This window comes from Neodiprion pinetum, chromosome 5, assembly GCF_021155775.2.
Source record: "Neodiprion pinetum isolate iyNeoPine1 chromosome 5, iyNeoPine1.2, whole genome shotgun sequence".
NCBI lineage: Eukaryota > Metazoa > Arthropoda > Insecta > Hymenoptera > Diprionidae > Neodiprion > Neodiprion pinetum.
Window position 1 is genome coordinate 9,138,240 of NC_060236.1, and position 15,973 is coordinate 9,154,212.

At 37.4% G+C, this 15,973-nt stretch overlaps 2 protein-coding genes and 1 long non-coding RNA gene across 4 annotated transcripts in view; 2 read left to right on the top strand and 1 right to left on the bottom strand.

Moving 5' to 3' along the window:
- The window catches only part of sog (short gastrulation), a 67,139-nt gene extending 62,955 nt beyond the window's left edge, over positions 1 to 4,184 (top strand). The window contains exon 8 of the mRNA XM_046626073.2: positions 18 to 4,184. Within this exon, the coding sequence (XP_046482029.1) occupies positions 18 to 209 (192 nt within the window). The 3' untranslated portion in view covers positions 210 to 4,184. The remainder of the gene's footprint in view (positions 1 to 17) is intronic.
- Positions 4,185 to 7,585: 3,401 nt separating this feature from the next.
- LOC138191015 (uncharacterized) lies at positions 7,586 to 8,674 on the top strand. Its single transcript, XR_011177237.1, has 2 exons — positions 7,586 to 7,703; positions 8,503 to 8,674. It is a non-coding gene; the product is annotated as an uncharacterized lncRNA (long non-coding RNA).
- Agxt (Alanine-glyoxylate aminotransferase) lies at positions 7,956 to 12,820 on the bottom strand. Of its 2 annotated transcripts, none has more exons than XM_046626732.2 (7): positions 12,681 to 12,820; positions 12,157 to 12,343; positions 10,562 to 10,762; positions 10,298 to 10,455; positions 9,428 to 9,583; positions 8,538 to 8,885; positions 7,956 to 8,327 (listed from the first exon to the last, which is right to left on the bottom strand). In XM_046626732.2, the coding sequence occupies exons 2-7, from the start codon at positions 12,334 to 12,336 to the stop codon at positions 8,174 to 8,176; spliced, it is 1,197 nt and encodes a 398-aa protein (XP_046482688.1). In that variant the 5' UTR covers positions 12,337 to 12,343; positions 12,681 to 12,820; the 3' UTR covers positions 7,956 to 8,173. The 2 variants fall into 2 exon arrangements, with proteins under 2 accessions (XP_046482688.1, XP_046482689.1); XM_046626733.2 differs by having other exon boundaries at positions 12,677 to 12,749.
- Positions 12,821 to 15,973: the final 3,153 nt, after the last annotated feature.

Sequence of the window (15,973 nt, forward strand, 5' to 3'; positions counted from 1 at the left end):
CCCCTCGTCTGTTTCAGGACGGTGAGGTGAAATGTGACAGAAAACGGTGTCCCAGGGCCCTGTGCAACACAATCGCCCGTCAAAAGAAACAGGGATCCCACATATCCGACATCGACGACTGTTGCTCGGTGCAATGCAAACGGGCGCGTCGTCACCACCGCCTTCATCACCACCAGAAGCGGACGTCCAGACGCGAACTGAGAAACTGAGCTGGGGGCAATTTCTGCGGCATCGCCAGAGCCCCTAGAAAATCAGAGTTGAGACAATGGGTCGATGCTTCGAAGATTTTTCTGGTTCCGCGGGGACTCTAGTCGAAGAAACCTCGTCGCCCTGCTTTTCGCAATGGCAATAGAATTCTACATATACTCTCCCTCCCTCCTCACTACCCTCCTTTTTTTCATCCCGGTGAAATGCTTCACCTACCCACGTGTAAATACACGGCTCTTCGTTAATTACAAGCGTTTGTACGTCTGCTGCAGAACTCGGCTACTCTGCTCGGTAGAATTTATCACGATTTTTTACAAGGGAAAAATATGTTCTGTTCATGAATGTCTAAGCGTTTAAAAGTAAAAAATCATCACTATCGTGGCCAGTTTTTCAACCTTGTGTAGAAAAAAATATATATATATATATAAATTCCTTCTAATTTTGCATGGTTTTCTCGATGATATTTATGAAACAATACGTTCTTTTAAATTGATTTTACGATTGTGATTTGTTGTAACTTTATTTAGATAGTTTTGCACAAGCTCACGCGCGCTTAACCATGTGGTCAGAACTGTTGAGAAATTCCTGAGAACTAAGGTCAAAAATCCCGATGATATAAATCGTGGTAAATGAATGAATTAGCAATAACGAAACATAGATTCGGTGATTATAAATTCTGTTGAATTTTACCAGCAGGAGGGTCTCTGGACAGTGGTCAGCGTCTCTAGTCGATCATGATAATCGGTGTATAAACTAGCTGTTAGGAAATACTAAACGCTGCGTATAATACACAGAGAAGCGTTTTTCTTTTTTCGCTTCACTTGTTCCTAACTAATTAAACAACAAAACTGCAAACAATCCAATCGGTTTACTTGACAAAACCCTTCTGTGTGAAAAATATTCGATCATGACAAAACTGCAGATGTCGATTTATCGCCTGGTTTGTTCGAGTGAAAAAAAAAAAATCCCGTCGGCTCGTTTAATCAGCAACAAAACTATTCTCCGTGTGTAATTATTACGCAGCGTCCGGGAGGTGTGGAACGCGTGTGTGAACAAAACATGCTTAACATGCGTCGTATTATGTACCTCGTGAAATAATATCGCGGCGAGACTGGCGGGGGATGGAGGGGCGGCGATAATACGGCACGTAGTGCCTCAACCGCACCAATTATATTGTAACGAGTTACAGTCTGCAGCCACGATAAAAGAGCCATGCAGTCAGTCAGTCAGCGGCAATGCGCACAACCCGCCACCGTGCACTCTCCCTGTTACAGCAAGTCTACATCTATTAATCAATTGATTCTGATTAAATTGATGAAACGAACGGAAGCTGACCCCGGCACGTGACCCCTCCACCCCTCACCCTTACCACCAAACTCTTCTCGCAGCTCCGTTCATCCAATCATCCATAATCATCCTGCATCGACCCTTCGCCAACACCACGTTTGTACCTACAGGGTGGTTGGGAAATAAAATTATAATCTCTACTGCGTTCTTCCGACGTATCTCATTTCGTGATACAGTCGAGTCCAGGTCTTGTACCAATTAAGTCTTTTAAAGTGATCTTAAATCGACATTTTTAGATAGAGAAAATCCTGACGTATAATTCACGGACAGTCACAGCAGCGCGTGATGTGGAAATTAAGTAGTCTGATATAAAGTTGAGGGAATGTTGATGAATCCTGTTGGGAGTCGGGAAAAAGGCATATCATTGATCTGTTTTAAAAACTCGTCTTTTAAAAGTCCATTTTTTCAAAATGTTTCTCAAATTTTATCGATAGACTCATTGCGAAGTTTACTGTTTTTCTTAAAATCTATCAGTCCGGAACTCTTGAAGTTTCTGAAGGTTGAATATAGTAATTGTTTGCGTAAGAACCACCCTGTGCATGCATGCGTATCATAACTGCAATATCCTGCACCCACCAACCTCATCAAGTTACCCAGCAACCAAAGAAGACTGAACAACCTCGATGGCGGCATCAGTTAATATATGATTGCTATTTGCTATAATTTTTATTATTATAGGTATGTTAAATAATAATTACGTTTATACGTATACTAACAATTCTTGCTTGTTTTTATTTTCACCACCATCAATACTACTACCATTATCATTATCATTCTTTTTTTCTCTCTCTCATCGTCATCAACGTCGTAACCATGGTCATTTCAATACTGTAAGTAACTGTGTAAAGTTATTATACCTTATTATATTATTACGCCCGAGCTACGTCTAATCGATTATGATTACATTTAATATTATCCGTATATATTTCAATAGATGTAATAGTTATTCTTATTATCTTTATTGTTATCGTTATTACTATTCTCCATATACTTCATTTAGATTATTGTCATTACGGTTTCTGAATGTATTTATTGTTAGGTTTAAGTGTCCTCTTTACGTTGTTGGCAAATTCCGTCTTCGGAGCATACGTTATCCTTTTTTAATTTTGAGCGTTTTGTCTCTCAACATTTTATACAATGAAAACGTTTGAACAAGTGCATGATACTGAAAAGCTTATATCGCACAATGAATTTAACTATTTATTGAAATATTAAATCGTAAATTTCTCTGCTACAAAGCAAGTGTACTTTTTTCCGAACTATTTTTCTCCCATTATAAGTCCTTAATCATATTTGACTTTTATGCACTCGTTCATTTTATTGGCAATAATTATTCGTGACAATTAGGTAGGATTTAGTCTGTTTCGCGGTTACTGCGATTTGCTTGGATTGGTCGTGCCTTACAAAGATGCATATTTATATAAATACGTATCAGTCAATTTTATTACTCTAAATAAGTTAAGGCTGAAAGCGTATATACATATTAAGATTAATTCGTCAGTCGATATTTTGTACATATAAATATACTATAATACTTATAATAATAGTAATAATACTAATAATTATAATAAGATATATTAATAATTTAAATTAAAAGAATTTCTATTGTAAAAAATTTGCTTTCGAAGTATAATTTAGTTATAGAAATAGTCGGACGCCTCAGTGTGGCACGCATAGATGTTTCTCCCCATTCGTTCAAAATTTCTTTCCCTTGTTCAACACTTCGTCATATAACTAAAAAAAAACTGTCTTGTTATAATAATAATATTAATAATACTAATAGCAATAACAATAATAATAATGATAAAAATAAGATGAAACAAACAAAGAAGAATAATAATTGTTGGTTCAATACGTAAGAATAATATAGCGATCGAGAAATGCATTATTATGTGTGATGCGGATTGTGTCTAATTTTTTTATAGCTGCGAATTTATTTTTTTATTCATAATCCTAAATAATCGAGCATAAAAATCATATCCTGACCGAATTATATATAACGCTATTTGTATTCTTCGCCGATTATGTATACACACACACCCATACATTTAATTTATAATATACCTATACCTATACATATATACATATATATATATACATATATATATATGCTATACATTATACATATATTTAATTATCTAATATACCAACCGCGTAGTAGCGTTATGCGTTTGATTATTTATTGTGTGTGCTTCGATCTATTATTATTCGTTTGACGCGACTCTTATACATGCATTTAACAACATCAAGATTTTTAATTTGCGACGCGAGCGAGACACCAAAATTTCTTGTTTTATTTATTTTTTTTCTACACAAGAGACGATGACCGTTGTGATATATATATATATATATATATATATATATATATATATATATATATATACGCTATATATCGCTATATATTATACATATATACCGATAGGTTTTCTATTTTGTGTAAAGTAAGTTGGTTAAGCACGCTGAAAGAGTTCGAAAGTTGAAAGAAACTGATGCTATTCTATACTGTGCCAAAATGTTGTTAATTAATTATTTGTTTAATTAATTAATTAATTCATTGATATATCGATCGTGTTATCGTTATACTAAAAAAGAAAAAGAAAAAAAAAGAAAAAACCTATCTCATTTCTAACTGCATTACATAAATCGAGATGATGGTAATAATGATATGTAATAAATAAAATGTACCTTTTATTGTATCATTGATATATAATTGCTAATATTTGTAATAAATTGTAACAGTATAATGATATATAATATGCGAATAACTATATTAGAACGAAGTGTATACCGATTTCAGTATTTCCATTAATAAAACAAATTTAATGTAATAATTAGGTGGCCATTTCTCATCTCTACCACATTCTAAAAACGAAAGTACGAAATATAAATTTAACAAGTACCTAAATGACTTCGCTCGGAAGCAAAAAAAAAAAAATGATCTCGAACAAAATATACATTCGAGTCCGAAATTCATTACTTTTGGACACGACATGTTCATCGATGTCAACAAGTTCGCGCGTTGTGTCGTCTTAAAAAAAAAACAGTACCGTATGCTTTGTTCAATGTAAATTCTCGTAGCGCACCGTAATAATTAACAATAGATTCGTTGACGCCAATTTCTCGGAGAATTTAAACGGTTTGTCCAATTATCCAGACAATTATGTTTTACGACTTTTTTATTACTTGATAGTTCTTACGAGAGCATTCTAGAATTCTCATCATCGCGAAGCATATTTAATTATTAAAGGTGTCGTAAGATTTGGTTCAGATTACACGCCTTGTAGGCAAATCCGTTTGCATTTACGACCCTTCGCGCAATCGATCTTACGCGAGATATCCAGGAACCTATTGTTGAGATTTGCGTCAACGAGTGCGAAACTTTGTTCATTATCAGCTGTGTCTGAGAATAAAGCGTTGAAAATGAGGAAATTGTAATCAGTCTATCATTTTGGATGGATTACGCGAATGTTATACAGGCACAAGATACTTTAAAAAAGCTGCAAAACTCTTATTGCAGTACGTTAAGTTTATTATACAGATTAAATAAAAAGACGACTACTTTGTTTATGAATAAATTTAACTGTGCACAAATATTGAAATTTATATTTCAACTTGAAAATCTGATCATTTACTTTTAGCTTGACAAGCGAACCAGTAATGGTGCAGACGATGTGTTTGTTTGTTTTTTTTTTTTTGCAAACACTGTTTTGCAAAACTTAACTAACACAATGGCAATCACGATCACTCATCAAGTTGACTTTTATATGAAGAGTTGCTAACAAATCAAAGTACTGAATTTCGTGAACAAAGAGAAACTGTCTCTTTGACAAATCAGCAACGACTTTGAACATCTTTTCCTTTAGCAAGAGTGCAGATGAGAAAAGGCAATTCGAAATAGTGTGAAAAATCACAGATTGCTAGTAAATTTCATGGAATAAAATGACATCAGCTGAAGGCTATGCTGTTTCATTTTTAAATGGTTGCCGCAGCCGCTGTGTAATTTCTGACAAGCAGGTACAAGTATTTTCATGAATATCGCAGCATTCGTTTGAAAATAATTACATAGAGTGAAACTATTGTGAGTAACCTTGAGCAATATCGATATACTGGGTATACATGAAGAAACGTTTCAGAGAAATAATCTAGAACGCAGTATGGTAAACGTAAGTCCTCATAAAAATTCACCTCTCGAAACGTGATTCACGAAATCGCGCATCGCGTTCACGTATTATTATACACTCTATACCTGCACCATAGCGATCGCACGAATTCAGAATTATATTTTATTAATTCTGCGAGTCACGACCACAGAGTCAATTGTTATTCCAGATCTACTCATTCGATCATGGATGACTTAACGCCGGTTTCTCTGCAGCTACTCCAAGTGGTGACTTGCCAACGTTCTTCCGGTGTCTCCAAATCCTTCTGACATCAGGTGCAAGCGGTACTGACGACCCAGCTATTTCAAAAATTCACTTAAAACAAGGTCAAATTTTTTTTCTATTCGAATAGAGGATAAAAAGGCATGTATTTCGAATCCGCAGAAATAGTCTATTTGGTCTCAATATTTATTGGAAACTATCCTACGCAGAGGGAAAGGAATTCTTGAACCGACAAAATAGACTTTCCTGGAGTCGATTCGCTTCGATCTAGTATCTCTTATTTGTTCCAAATACGATGACTTCAATTCAACAATTTCGATTTAGATAGTCTGTCAAATTGATTTAGTCAAGGGAATTCCTTGATTAAACAAAAGCATTTTTGTCGCGATCGAGTGAAGTATTGATTCGAGTGAACCCTTTGATATGTTTCCGAAATTGAGTCAACTAAATATCATTTCATTTGAAGCTTATGCGTTGTTCCACCAAGTCGCATGTTCGTTGACTGAAAGAATTAAGTACTTCAAATAAAATAAGTACAACAAAAAAATTTACATCGATTGAATGCCATATTTTGTTAATCTAACCGGAGCTTGTTTGGCATAACTGGTCGAATCAGTTGCACTAATTTTTTTACGACGTAGAATAAAAATCACATGCTTTGAAACAAGTAGCGAATATATTCCTCGTAAACATCAATATAGTGGTACTCTAAAGGGCCACTAGGCGGTGAACTTTCTCGCTACGAAAGTAGCTTCAGAGATAGTTATAAAACCGGGTAGTCTGTTAGGGAGTCGGATACAGGTGACGTGAGGCAAGTTTGTGAACAGACGTATTGAAAACGGAGAAAGCATAGTACCAAATTCCGAGTGATCGAAATTAATAGTGACTATAAGTAAGTAAACAAAAACCAATGATGCATGTTGAATTTATATTTCTACCATTAGATATCGGGTAAATCCCACTTAAACCTTGAGTCAACAGAACTGAATATGTGATAATTAGAAAACTACGTTTTCTGCGCTTGAATAACTCCTATGTTCCAGTCAATACAAAAGATTTTCGTAACAACAAATTTCATTACCTGTTTCAACCATTGAACTCTTGACTCAACAAAACATGTATACATACATACGCTCAATATGTTTTGTTACAAGAATTTTATATTTTGAAACAAAACGATTACGACGCGGTCAATCAAATTTTTAGTCGTTCCAATCACACATTTTCTTGATCCAAATTCACATTATTGCAAGGAACTCACGCCGTGTTATCTTGAATAAATTGATAGTCAGCATGATGATTCAAAGGCTTGATTCAATTCTATATGGAACAGTAGAGACGGAGGGATAATTTCAAAATAAGAATATCTTTGAACAGTCTTTGCTGGTGGTAAGTACCAGATTCAGTGCAATAAGTCTACCTAGAGGATAAGTTACTTTTTAGTCATTGCCTGCTTTGTTATGTTGCATATGGATATTGTAATATTAATCGCGTCTGATACGGCCAGCTGCATAATCGCTCTAACTAACCTACTGCTATTATTAGAACAGTAAATATATCTTGATGTATAAATTTCACCTTACCCTCAGTAAAAATCTGTTTTAATGAGACGGCCGATACATGCTGACCAGTTGCAGATTGCAAATCCAAGTACTGCAGTATTAACGATTTTTTTTCTGATGGAAATAAAGAAAGACCTTCACGTCGCAAACGTACCTAATTTGTTGGCATATTCTCCATTGGCCAAAGTTGGTAGTTCAAGTCCACGTAAGTACATTTACTTCTGCTTCACCCCCCCCCCCCCCCCCCCACATTGGAATTTCTCCCCTGATGGCAAACCTATCGCATTACCTGAATGTGTGGCGGGTAAGCTACTATTAGGAGTATAGCACTTCGATCAATAAATTGCACTCATCGCAAGAAGTACGGAATTCTCATCATTTTGCAAATCTCTTAAACTAGATTCTTATGTTATGTATTCATTTATAAATCTAATTTTTCTTTTTTGGGTTCGACATGTGACGGTAAAAAGGTATACGATTTATTGAACGTATTTATATTACCACGGTACATAAAGATTGTATTTTAATGCTCTTTTGATACATTCAATATTTCTCATAAATCGACAACCAATGAAGTCGAAAATTATACACAGCATGTGGCTCGCAACGTCCGAAATTTCGGCGAGGAAGACATGCGTGATTGAACGATTAAACTGATTCTTCCGCATCCATCGTTTACAGTTTTGCCGTTCTAGCATACTTCAAGCCGTCATTAAATGCTTCCCATACTCGATCCACGTGTTCACTATCAGCGTTAACCCCCATTAATCCGATGCGGAAGATTTTGCCAACAGTCGGGCCGAGACCTCCCCCAATTTCCACCTTGTATCTATATAATAAATCATTTCAAACGAGAAAAATCCTGGTCAGAATTGCGATGATACACAAACACTTGTAACATGAATCTAATCCTATTTCATGAAACTTTTTGGCAGCATGACATAACAAAGACGTTGATCAATGTCAATTGTCCACCGTAAAGAAATGATACCCTGATTTTGCAGATCGACGCATAATTATAAAATGAGTAACGGCTTACTTTTTCATCGCTCGTTGTGTGACAAGTTTCCAATCGATTCCTGGAGGTACCTTCACTGAAATAATCGTACGCAAACGATTCTCCGGATTTGAAATAAAGAATTCCAAACCACGGGCAGCAAGGCGCTTTTCCAACCTCATTGCAGCAGCGGCGTGTCTTGCCCAGCTATTTGGAAGTCGTTCTTCAGCAAGCTGAGCCAATGCCTCCCGCAATCCGTAGATCAGAGTAGCGCTGATTGTGTGGTGATAAACGCGCGTCGACTTGCCAAAACAAGACCAATAATCGCCGAGTATTGTCATGTCCCAGTAGTAAACTGGAACCTGGGTTTTTCTCTGAAATATCTTCTTCCTGAAGCAAAGCGAGTGCGCAAACATGAGTCAAAATAGCGTCACCTTATTGAAGTGAAAATTTCTCTCATAAACTCATCAGTCTAAACTTTTTCTTTTCCAGGTGGGTAATGAAGATTTTAAGCACACATCCACTACGTAATTTCTCAATTTCGTTTGAATTCTTGTCTCGTAGAGATTTGGTCGTGTACACATTATTGAAGAAAGGTTTATACGAATGAGTAATCTCAAGCAAACACAATTTGCATGGAGCAACGCTTGCAGCTTATGAAAATCCAGAACGCTACGCATGATTCCTCATGTGAATTCCCGACTCGAAACGTGATTCACGAACTCTCGAATCAGGTATGACGCTATACCTGAACTAAGCTGGTGTCGTGCAAGTTCTGAAATATTTTCCCACGTATCGTGGCCAATGCGAAGCGAACCACGACTCACATAATTCGATTCGTATTCTCGAATCGGCTTAACGATTGTGAATAACTTGTCGCGGTTTTCTCTTGTGTTGTACTAATTGGGGAGTGTCGGCTACTTCACACGTACTCTGCGGCGGGACTAAAGGTGACCGGTGTTATGCCGGGAGGTGCGCCTAGCACCTTCTGACTTCCGGTATAGACAGCGTCGACGCCCCAAGCATCTGCGTAGAAGGATTCACCGCCTATTGAAGCCACGGTGTCAACGATGAGCAACCCGCCGTATCTGTGCAGTTAAATTAACCGTTAATTACATTTCATAGTAAAATCATTCGGATAGTCGTTGTAATCGTGCACTACATTATGCGATGTGCACATTAGCCAAACGCCAATGACTTCATACAACAGAATTCAGCAATTATGGGGTAGAAGATATCACTTTTCTAAAATTTACATAATTACTATGAGGCTGATCGAACTCACAAAAAGTAATTTTTAGGAGAATATTAGTTCAGATTATATAGTCAACTGCGGAAGGTTCGATATGTATGTGTAAATCTCATGAAAATGCAGAAAACGAGGGTGTCATGTCCACGGATTGTCCACCTGGCAGCCGGCGACTGCTAATCAGAGAAATGGAAATTAACCGGAAGAGTTTTCACTATGGAATCTAGTACCAAGAAACAGAGAATACTAATATTAGCAATTCACAGTACCTATAATGATCTATGACTCAACAAATGATGCCAACAGGACGTGTTTACACTGTGATATAAACAATTCGAGTTTATGTTACGTTACCCATTATTTGAAAGGGCCTAAATCAATTGGTACAGATAGACAGGAGAAACAATTGGGCCTTGAGAAATTAGCTCAACTTATTTTAACACGAATTAAAATGGTACGTGATTGATGGACTAACAGATAGACGAATTTCAGGCTTCGTGGTTGTTGGATCAATTTACTAAATTATATTGTAGCTACAAATGAGACATCCTACCTGTGAACAATATCGCCAACACCTTGCAGAGGCTGTTTCATACCAGTTGATGATTCTGCGTGAACCACAAATACAACCGTTGGCCGATGTCGTTTGACAGCAGCTTCGAGCTCTTCCAGAGTAAAAGCCACACCGGGCTCAGTGTCAAGGAATTCTACCTATTTTGGTATGAATTAATAATAAATCCTCGGAAACGATCTGGGATAGTTAATTTCCTGCCGGAATTTCATGTTCACGAGAAAAAGGACGAGACTACGGTCTTACGTGAGCTCCAATCCTGATTGCCATATTCGCAGCCCTTTCGCCCCAAAGACCACATCTTGCGATCAAAACAGTTTCCCCAAGTTCGAGGATGTTCCCAAGACAAGCTTCCATACCTCCGTGTCCTGATGCACTTATCGCCAATGTGAGACGATTTTTTGTTTGAAAAGCGTACTGAATTCCTGCTTTGACTTCATCCATTAACTAGAACGTCATTTTTTCACTTACCGATTAGGTATTGCGTGAATACTTATCTCTGATACATTGTGTAAGCTGTGGAATGCTTATGCAATCAGCTACATAATAATTGCAATTAAACCACTGCTATAATTATAACTACATAATGCAATGTATAGACGTCGAGGCCTTGCTTTGTCTGATGCAGGATAACGCTGTTGGACATATTGTAATGGGAATAGTGTAATTCGTGGCTCAATTCCACGGCCTGGCCAATTTCGAATACGTATGTAGGCGCTTTAAGAAACAGTTAATAGTAGAGTTGAATACCTAGCCTATTTACGCCTGAAACCTACCGTAGTAGGCAACCCGGTGACATCACCAATGTAGCAGAGTAGCAACGACAGAAAATCGTAATTTTACCCCACAAGAATTTGTAGGCTAAGGATGACAAAAAGCTGTGGCAAATTCAATTGATCATATTGGCAAAAGTGGCTTTAAAGAAAAGTATATAACTGCATATTTACATAACAAATATAATTCTCAAAAAAATAAGCAATCAGTTATAATTTTATAATTATCGCTTGAATTATCAAACTTAAAATGCATTCATGTTATTATAATTAAAATTTGCAATGCATAGCTGATTTCCTTATCAGAGAATATTCTCTATATTTATAATACCGTGCATTGCGGATTGTCAATGTTTTGCGAATAAGATTGCAGTCCACCCACAACTAACCCCGCGTTATCGGCACGATTACGCATAAAATATTCGGTGTGTATAGTTCATTTAATTAATTTCGATTGAATTTTGCAAAACAACAACCGATTATTTAAACTACGAATTAAACACATCTTATCCGTACAATTTAAAATGTCGGCGAATAAGTTGTCAAACATCGACATCGTAATATCAATTATGTGTGTAAAAATGTCGGTTATACGACGTTTGGTACCGAAGTATATATTTTTATAACGTTCTATATAAGTCAAAATGTAATAAAATCAAGTTTCTCCTCCTATACCTATATTGGTAGACAACCTTACTTGATGCAACCAGGCATTCAGAAATGCACAATACGGGTAAGTGTATCTCAGGTTGCCTACTATCAGGCGGCGTTTTGTGAATCAAAAAGTAGAAATGTAATAAACCTAAATTCACGTTATTCGATGAATTTATTAATCTACAACTACGTTTCACATTGCTTCGTGGACTCCTCTTTAGCCTCTTAAATTGACGAGGCCCTTTCATTTGTCACAGCTGCGAAGATATAGTTATTGCATGTCACATTTTCCGGTTATCCGATTTTTGCGCTTGCGTATGTACAGAACCGACGACGATAGTCAAATGTAGGCTGAACGGATGCTTTTTTTTTTTAGCGCATATCTATGACATATCATAGGAGATATAATATGACCTGACACATCTCCGGATGTAGATGACCCAGTAGCGGGTGCTGCAAAGCGTGACGAACTCGGTTGGAGGCGTTGCTCGGTCCCGGTGCCATCAACGTCTTTTCCGGGACTCCCAGCGGACCTAGAAGCTCCTTCGGAGGTTCCGGTAGGACCGCGTTTCCCAGCCATGTTGACTCAGTCATTTTAAATCTACAATGGAATCAGCTGTTTTGTAAGTAAGAATTAACGCACTGTCCAAAACTGTAGCTATAGTCGAGTACGAAAATTCGTGCTAATCCGCATTAACTTTCTATTAACTTGTCAACATAGAAACTGATGCACAATTCGATTGGTTCAACGGAGCATTAGAAAATTTCACTCAATTACGCGTCACGCGTCTGAGGTCTTAGTAATACAACCGACGTGTCAACAATCGATACGATAAAGTTATAACTACAGGCAAAGGAGAACTGAGTGTTATGTGGTAAGAGAAAAACGACGAATCAAATATCACTGCGATAGGAATGGCAGATGCGCTTGTACCTACATGGTACAGGAAGAGCCGTAAGGTGTTTTGAATCTTGAAAGAGCACGTCGAAGCAACCGAGGCTAAGGTCCTCCCGCCGAACGACACAGGAGAAAACTAAATTGTGCCTCGACTTTTAACTTGTCGTCAGTTCCCAGTTATCTCGAGTCGTTGATAACCTCTTCGACATCGGCACGCGTTAAGTATACATAATAGTTCGATCATCAAGTTAATATTTGCAATGATGCTCATTGGAGGCCAACAGCAACGTGATTGACTATGAAATTTGCTTCGTCCAAACGACTGTAATGGAAATAGTCTTTTCACCGTAGAAATAACTTTATTGGCCAATTGGCTCTTCAGACAAGGGCGTTGTTCAGCTTTATTATCGTTGATCATGTTTTACTACAAGCTACCCAGCGAAGCAACTGACGACTGTTTCTCACCGATATGAATATAAGTATTCGTGCGATAGCTCATGACCGGATCAACGGATGGATATATTATTGAACATCGTTGGACTCGTGTGTATCTTCATACTCCTTTAATCTATACTCGGACTGCGATTAAGGAGTGTAAAAGTATCACGCAATAGATAATTTATTGTGCAATATGCACATTTGCGTTATAGTTTATTATACGAGGTCGCTATAAGTTTGTATTTCTAATGATTGTGTAAACTAATTATCAAATTAAGAGCGTCCTATGATAACAATATAAGAAAACGAATATTTTCATTTCTTAATTGAAACTCTGATAGTAGATCTAAATCATAAAATACCATAATCAGTATGGTTATAAAAATTTCTTTGATTACTCCCCCGTACAATTCTTTTCCACGGAGTAGAGATCTCCAATCTTCTAGACAAGGATATCTACCGATAGGTAATAGTGAAACTTATCAGGCTAAGCGACTGATTGCGCATGCGCAAAATAGTTATAAACTCTATTGGTCACTGAGATTGTTGTGCGGCAATATTTTTATCTGCAAGACAGGAGAGCCAACTTACAATTAGAGGAGGGGCGGGTGAAATGGGCTTACTATAAAGGAGATAATTTTACGAGCTGAGATTTTAATCGTTGAACCTTCTGATTCTAACCAACAAACGAAAACCCGACCTAAGATGAGCGTCTACATCAAAGTTGGAAAATTGCGGGCATAGTGGGCCCCCTGAAAATTTTTTCCAAATCAACAAACATTGGAAATTTAATTATTTCGTTGCATCAGGAGGCTTTAAACATGAATATTTTTCGATTTTTTTCGAATTTAACAAACATTACAAATATATTTATTTACTGGCATGAGGAGACTTTTAACACCAAATTAATTATATTTTACTACGACTAGGAAAAAATCATAGGAAAAGTTTGATGTTAAAAATTTCCCGATGCAAGTAAATAAATAAAGTTGTAATGTTCGTTAATTTAAAAAAAAAAATTGCAATATTTACAGGGGGGCTAATTTGCCCGCCTTTTCCCTAATTAAAACGAAGCATGAGATGCTAAACTCTCTCGCGTCAAGTGGCTAATTGACATTACGTCGATATCATAACTAGTAATCATCAGTCAACAATAACAGTCTTCTAACAATAAGATCCACGGAGCCCAAGAAACTTTGCACTGCCTACCTAATCTCCAAAAATCCGAGTTTAAAAGCTGAAGTTTGAGGTTACAGTCTGCATGTAAATCCGACAAAACTCGCGCATGCGCAATCGGTAAACTTCAGTGTTAATCATCATTTTTTCAGCGAACCCTCCAGCCGGAATCAGTTGGTCTGCACGTCCAGCCGTTGGAAAAAATATTGCGAACCCCTGAGGCAAGTTGTTTTTTTAACCAGTTGAAAATTGAGTCTCTTCATCGAGATAGGAGCAGATGCCGGGTGGACGGTTCGTGGCTTGCACTGCCTCTTGCGCTATAATGCTGTATAAGTACATAATATATGAATACGTGTGTACATCGATATCTCGCCTGCACACGAACGGAACGTGCACAATGTGTGTATTGGGTGCATGACCTCACAGCCTCGTGTTCGGCGCTGTACGCGCATCACACAGACGTATTACGTGCAATCAGTGGTGGAACAACAGCGGAAAACTACCCTGGGTATCAGGACTTATACGGTTTACAAACGTACGTACAGTAATATGCATAAATGCCTCAAACTTCCGGCTAACTTGTTTTCGGTCCGAAACCAGATGCGAGTTCGATTCTATGCGAATTTTGTGATAATGACCGGCGACGCAGCCGACGTGAGAGAATGAAAGTCATTGTACACATAATTCGTATAGAATCGAACTCGCATTTTGTTTCGGACCGAAAACAAGTTAGCCGGAAGGTTTAAGCAGTAATGAACATGACTGTACCTATACACTCCTTGCAGGGAACGCCGACGATGAGATCAGCTCCGGAGCTCTTTTCAATTGGGTCGCACTCACGATAAGATTTTTCAAACCATCCACCTAAGCTGGCGACGACTTTAGGTACCGTTTCCTTGCCCTCCGCTCTTCGGTATGCGACCGTGACTACAGAGATGATATTAGATTCAAACTCACCGGTGTAGGTATATGACAAGAAAAAGTGAGAAAAACGAGTTCTATTGTTAAATTAAATACGTGAGCTTGCGGCTTGTCTCACTTCGGTGACTTTGTCGATGTGAACTTGGACGAAATTCTTGATGCTGGATCCTCCGCGAAAACGAACCTTTGTTTTAAGAAGTCGCGCTTCTTTCGTGTGGTTGTTATTCAGTTTCCGGGGATACGTGTCAGGTCTGATTCCTACATACAAAAAACAGCAAAAAGAAAAGAATTTCGATAGTAGTAAAGTATAAAATAACTGTGACCAAAGTCAATCAAGTTCATTTGTTCCAAGCATAAATCACCAAAATAGTTGTCGAAGATCATATTGATCAATTACTTATATTTTATTAGGTATATACACATAGATTTAGTTTATACCTATATGGGAATACCGAAACATATGAACGTCATCAAAAATTCATTTCAGGGCATTTGTAGAGATATCAGTTCGCACGAAATGAATCCACAATTTAACAAAATTTGACAGTATAAAATGCGATTAGTGTAGCATTCTGAAGGGCAGTGTTGTGAAAGTTACGTATACGACTGTCCATCGGTTCTAATGACCAATCATTTATGCGTTAGAACAGATTATACCTAAATCGATCCGCTCGTGAAACGTAATCGGAGATAATTGCGTACAGTATTTACACTGGTCTCCAAAACACTTTCGAATAAAGAGGCAATATAAAAATATGCCTATAGTAAAAATTCTTCCAGTCGTGTGCTTTGATGGTA

Excerpts from the sequence above, each read along its gene's own strand:
- Agxt (XM_046626732.2), bottom strand. The coding sequence starts at position 12,336 with ATGACTGAGTCAACATGGCTGGGAAACGCGGTCCTACCGGAACCTCCG. Across the intron at positions 10,763-12,156 it reads TACATCCGGAGATGTGTCAG|TTAATGGATGAAGTCAAAGC; the intron begins GTCATATTATAT and ends ATGACGTTCTAG. Across the intron at positions 8,886-9,427 it reads ACCTTTAGTCCCGCCGCAGA|GAAGAAGATATTTCAGAGAA; the intron begins GTACGTGTGAAG and ends GCTTTGCTTCAG.